At 35.4% G+C, this 5,708-nt stretch overlaps 1 protein-coding gene across 1 annotated transcript in view; it reads right to left on the bottom strand.

Annotated features, from left to right (window-relative positions):
* Positions 1–5,708, bottom strand: part of OPHN1 (oligophrenin 1) — a 404,963-nt gene that overhangs the window by 141,320 nt on the left and 257,935 nt on the right. Inside the window, 2 exon segments of the mRNA XM_077769252.1 lie at positions 4,233–4,235; positions 4,716–4,800. Coding sequence (XP_077625378.1) covers positions 4,233–4,235; positions 4,716–4,800 — 88 coding nt within the window.

Raw genomic sequence — 5,708 nt, 5'->3', positions numbered from 1 at the left:
GAGGAATATCCAGGCCTTAGACCCTCATGGGCAGCAAGGCTTAAGTTTCTGAGCCCCATAGCTTAGTGACTATATACATTTCTCTCTTCATCTGAAACTTTGTCAGAGGAATCCTAGTTAGTAGTAATTCAATGAAAACCCTGCAAAAGTATAGGCCAACTAGTCTAACAAGGTCTCCAATTAGTTCCTAAAAGTAAAAGGAGTTTCAAACCAGTTCTGCAAAATTCTAAAGTGGAACCACTCTGAATACTGCTATAAAGTCCTTGCTGTTTTATAGATCTTTAGTTTTCAAAGTGCTTCATATCTATGCTAGCATCTGATCCTTCCAATGATCCTGTGAGATGGAGCAGTTATTCCAGTCCCAGTTTAATGGAGGAGATAATTGGTGCCCAATAAATTTCTTTATTTAGTAAAAAAATAATGGCTGAGCACCTATCGGTGCCTAGCATTGTGCCAGATATTGGGGATCCAGAGATGAGTAAGAGAGATCCCAAACCTCCAAGGAGGTAATAGTCTAGTTGAGAAGAGTGCCATATACAAAATTTGCAATGTAAAAGGACCAGTGTGATAAAATAAAGGTAAGTGGTGGGTGGCTCAGAAGAAGTAATTACTTATAATAATAATAGTAGTAGTAGTAGTAGTAGTAGTAGTAGTAGTAAACTCTTTATTGTTCTAAGTGATTTGCATATATTTACTAATTTAATCCTCATAACAACTCTGTAAGGCAGATACTGTTATTATCTCAATTTCATACATGAGGAAACTGAGGTTCAGAGACGTTAAATTATTTATCCAAGACCACACATGGCTAGTAAATGACAGAACTAGTCAGTCTGACTTGAGTCTATGTTCTTAATCACTGTTATAATGCCTACCACTGTTATTATTGTAGTAATCCAGTTGAGAGACAATAAAGGCCTAAGAAAATAGTGGAATCAATGATAGAAAGAAACGATAAGGAGAATTCTTTAAAAGACATTAAAGACAGAACTTCTTCAATGACTGGGTATACTAGTGAGGGAGAAAGTCATGTGGTTTGGGAGACTGGATAGAATAGAAGTTGATTCGGAAGGAAGTGGAGATCCTAAGCTAGAGGGACTTTTAGAATAACCAAAGAGAGAGGTCTATTAGGCAGATGGAAGGAGTCCCTTCTAAATCTGAAAAGTGGAAATCACGAACCTAGGTGAGTGATTAAAACCATGAGAACAGATACCACTGCTCAAGGAGAGATGAACAACTCACAGCCAATAGCTATATGAGGATTTCCATTTATTATTTGTCCAGAATAGTGTATAAAAAGAAATGCAATTGAACCAGTCATCAGAATATTAAAAATTTGAGATATTTCACATAAAAATTCCATCTTTTCTAATCTTATTGAAAAAAATGAAAGATTTGGCTATATTAGGCCTATATGGTTATTTGTGGAAGTAAATAATATTGCTGATTATATATAAACAAAGGTATCACTATGCAATATGTAATGTGTTTAATATGAATGTAGTCTGCTTCATTCATTTTCATGTCCTGGCCCCTGTGGATATTTGAATTTTCCCTTCTTCCAGTATAGTAAAAAGAGAGGAGAATCCTAGAAAATATCAGGTAGAAAGTCCATAAAGGGAACTGCTAAAATGGTCAAAAAGGTGTGAGGAAAGCCAAAAGCAAGTGATACAGTAGAATCCAAGAAAAGACAATGTTTCAAGGAGGGCTTGGTAATAGTTTCAAATGCTACAAAGAAATCAAGTACGGTAAAGACTGACAACTGTCCATTGTGTTTAGCATTGAAGGAGTCACTTAGTGACCTTGACAAGAGCAGCTTTAGTGGATAAGAGTTGGTGAGAGGGAGACTGCCATGGGTTAAAGAGTAAACTGGGAGGTTAAGAAGTAGAGACACTGAGTGTATATTACTTTATATACTGAAGCTTGAATAGGAAGGTATGAAGTATTTCTCTTATTAGGCAATCTCATCCAAGCTCCTGCCTCAATTGTCATCTATATTGTCAATGATTCACAATTTTTTAGCTCAAGCTCAGAACTCTTCTCTGAGTTCATTCCCATATATGCAATTCCTCACTTAATACCTTGCCCTGATTTCTTCATAAACACCCAAATTTGACATATCTAAAACCCAACTTGTCATCTCTCTTACATCCAGTCTTTTTCTTTTGTTTCTCAAATCAGGAAATGTATGCCCATCATTTGGTTGTATGGGTCAGAAACATGGAAGTCATTCTTTTATCTCCCTCTCCCCCATTCTCATATCTAAATTTACTCCCCAAATTTCTTGATTATGCTTATTTCTAAAAATATACATTCATATTCCCTAGTTAAAGCAGAAGCATCATCTCTTTCATTGACCACAGCAATAGCCTGCTAATTGGTTTCTATCTCTACCTATTTTGATTCCCTATAATCTGATCTCTATATGTTTTCTTTTCAAAATGCAAATCTCATCATGTCACTTGTTTAAAATCTCTCAATTTATTTCCATTCATTTAAAAATGAACCCAGACTCCAATTCTTAAAATGTCCCATACAGCCTCTCAATGTCTGCCCCTACATATCTCTCCCTCTCTCTCTACACTTAATACTCCACCTATACTGGCACATGTAGTTTCCTGAAGGGATCATACTCTCTTGTGCCTCAAGGCCTTTGCATATGCAGATCTCTTTGTCTGGAACTGCCTCCTCCCAGTTGACTCCAAGTTATAATTCAAACCTCAGTTCAAACGAAGAACCAGAATAAATCAGGTTTTCTTGCTATAAGCCTTCATACTACCTTGTACCTTTCCTTCAGAGTACTTATTACAGTTTGTTATATTTGTATGATTACTTATTTTTTTTCCTGCCACTCACTCAACTATAACCTTTTTAAAATCAGAGATCACATCCATTCACAACTGTATGCCTCCTGCCTAGCACCATGCTAGACATAGACTAGCTACACAGGAAATGTTTACTGATTTAGTAAATGGTAGAATGAATAAATGAGAAAAGGCACAAGGTCAAAGACAAAAGCACAAAGATGTGCTTTATGGGAGCATATTTATATTCTGAGAAAAAAGAGCCAGTTGGAAAAGAGAGATTAAAAACAAAAGAGAGATAAAGGATAGATTTTGGAGTACTTTTCTGAAAATGTTAGAGAAAAGGGTTGAGTTAGGTACCTATAATACAGATGGAAGAGGCCCGCNAGGCTCTCTCTGAAAATATTAATGTACTTGAGAAACCCAAAGGGTGTTGACTGGCTAGTGCATATAAAAGGCCCACACATAAGTCTTAAGGAAAATCTCTTACTAGGGGTACTGCTCATTCAGGCGTTAAGGCCTGATTCTCCCATCTTTCAAAAGGGCCACACTGCTTATCATAGAATGAGCTGGAAAAGACATAATGTGGGGATGTATTTAACCTATATAAATCTTTGAAAAAACTTGACTCCTTTGAAGAAGGATAGAGACAGAATCTTTTACTCTCACTATTACCATCATCAGTCTTCTAAAACTATGCATAGTAGATTGCTCTCTATCTTCACTAAAATTACCCAAGTAACTCCAAGGAGGCCATAACCCCTGGGGGTGGGAGACAGGGGAAAAATATGCTCCAAAATAAGTGACCTACAAGTCAGAGATACTTAGGTTCAAATAATATGAGCTGTGAGTGTGGATATACTGAATAGAGAAGGGGTTGCCCTTCAATTTCCTCATCTATAAAATAGTATGGTACTACCTACCTTACAGGATTATTGTAAAAAAAAAAAATGACATAGCCCATGTAAGCAACTAGAGCACTGCTTAGCACAGAATAAACTCTCCAACTATAGTACCCTTCTTCTTTTGCAGATGCAGAAGAAATACTCCTGGAAAGATCATCCATGTTTATATAAAGTTGTAAGATTATACTACAGCAGAAAGTCATTTAGCAGCAATATCTGAGACCCAATTTACTTTGGATTAATGATATTCAAGTATCTATCTTAATGTCTGTAGGGTACAATAATTGAAAAAAAGACTTTTATTTAATAAATTATGGTGCATAATATTGCACATAAAGAATAGTAAGAAATGAATAGGTTTAAAAAGTATATTTCCCAAATACTTTTACATAATATAAATTTATGCCAATTAACTAAATGATATATTCATCACCACTGCACATCTCCATATTTTGCTGATAAAGTAAATTTTGTTTTCCTACTTCTGTCAATTCATTCAGTTCTAATATTTTTATGATTTTACTTTCTTTTTTTTTCTATTACATGCATTAAAGCATGAAATATGACATATAAACACACAAACACACATGTTTGTATAAAAGCAACCTAATGTTTCAAAATAGTTATTATTCACCAAAACATGTTAACAACCTTGAATTGTTCTAAGTCCTGATATTACTAGTGAGCACATTGTAACATCATTATATCTATGCACAATGGCAAAACTTCCATTATTTTAAGGGTATGAGTTTTTAAATAATCTTATCCCTAAGAAAAAGCAATTTTTCAATAACAATCCTATTATTTTGATGCTTCACTTGCTTAAATTCCCAGATTAAATGTCTTCTAATGCACATTCTCTGTTTGGAAAGAAATTCTCTTAACTCTTTTTTTCTTTAGCAATCCTATCCAACCTCCAGAAACTGTGACCATATAAGCTCCAATATCCACCCAGAAAAATGTCATCAAGTGTGAAAAACAAAGTTCCAAAGCATATCAGGTATACCTGAGGTAGAATTTCAAGGAGCTGGTGATTGTCTTAATGTCCCAGTCACTATAATGAAAATCAACATCTCCTGGGCATTTAGGATCTATTTGAGAAAAAAAGAAATATGAAAAAAAGTAAATGTTCCATAATTTTTTACTTTTTATTCCTTTAAAAGAAAACCAAAGTATATTAATTAAAAGATAGTTGTGTTATGAACACTTTGTACAATAAACATGTATTTGATGCCTCAAAAATTTCCCTGCAATCCAGTCAGGCATGTAAGAAGTTTGGAAATCATCTCTTCCACCCACACAAGAAAAAAAGTGTAATTAACTGAAAATCAACTCCTCTTAGATCAGAGAACTGAGGTCATTGAAGAAACTACTGTCCCCAAAACTGAAGAAATAGACAGGCAGATACAGAAAATCAGAACTTAATGGATCAGGAGCCCAGGAGCAGAAAACTCCTTGAGAACCAGTACAGGGGTAGGAAACCCTAATCTGCAATTGATGAATTTCTAGAGGTTCAGTGTGGACAGGTGTGAGAGTTAAAAATTCTAAGGGGGCTTGGTCCTAGGGGGACTCCCACACTTTTGTGAATTTTACCATCAGGAGCCCTATCAAGTTCTCACAGTGAAGATGTGAGAAAAAATCACTCGTGTTTCCATGCTTCTGAGAGGGCAAAAGAGGAAAAATAGCTCTTTAAAAAATATGCACATCACATTTCATTCTTCCTAGCGAAGCCTACTCTTAAGAAAAACTATTTTACCATATCTTAATATACTACTAGAGCTTAACTGAACTAGGAAAATGAAAATACCCAACTCCATACCTGGACTGCCTTCCTGTCTAAGGGGGAAAATTGAAACCAAATTGAGAAGTACCTGTGAAGGTCATAGGCCAGCAGCAGAGGCTCATTAAAATACATAATGATAGAACTGTGGAATGCTACTCTGCCTCTCACAAATTGCCACCATCAATAGTCCTCCTGAATAGTAACAGGGGAATGCAA

Source organism: Crocuta crocuta, unplaced genomic scaffold (assembly GCF_008692635.1).
Source record: "Crocuta crocuta isolate KB4526 unplaced genomic scaffold, BGI_CrCroc_1.0 scaffold1012, whole genome shotgun sequence".
NCBI classification, from domain to species: Eukaryota; Metazoa; Chordata; class Mammalia; order Carnivora; family Hyaenidae; genus Crocuta; species Crocuta crocuta.
This window is presented reverse-complemented; position numbering and strand designations above follow the sequence as displayed.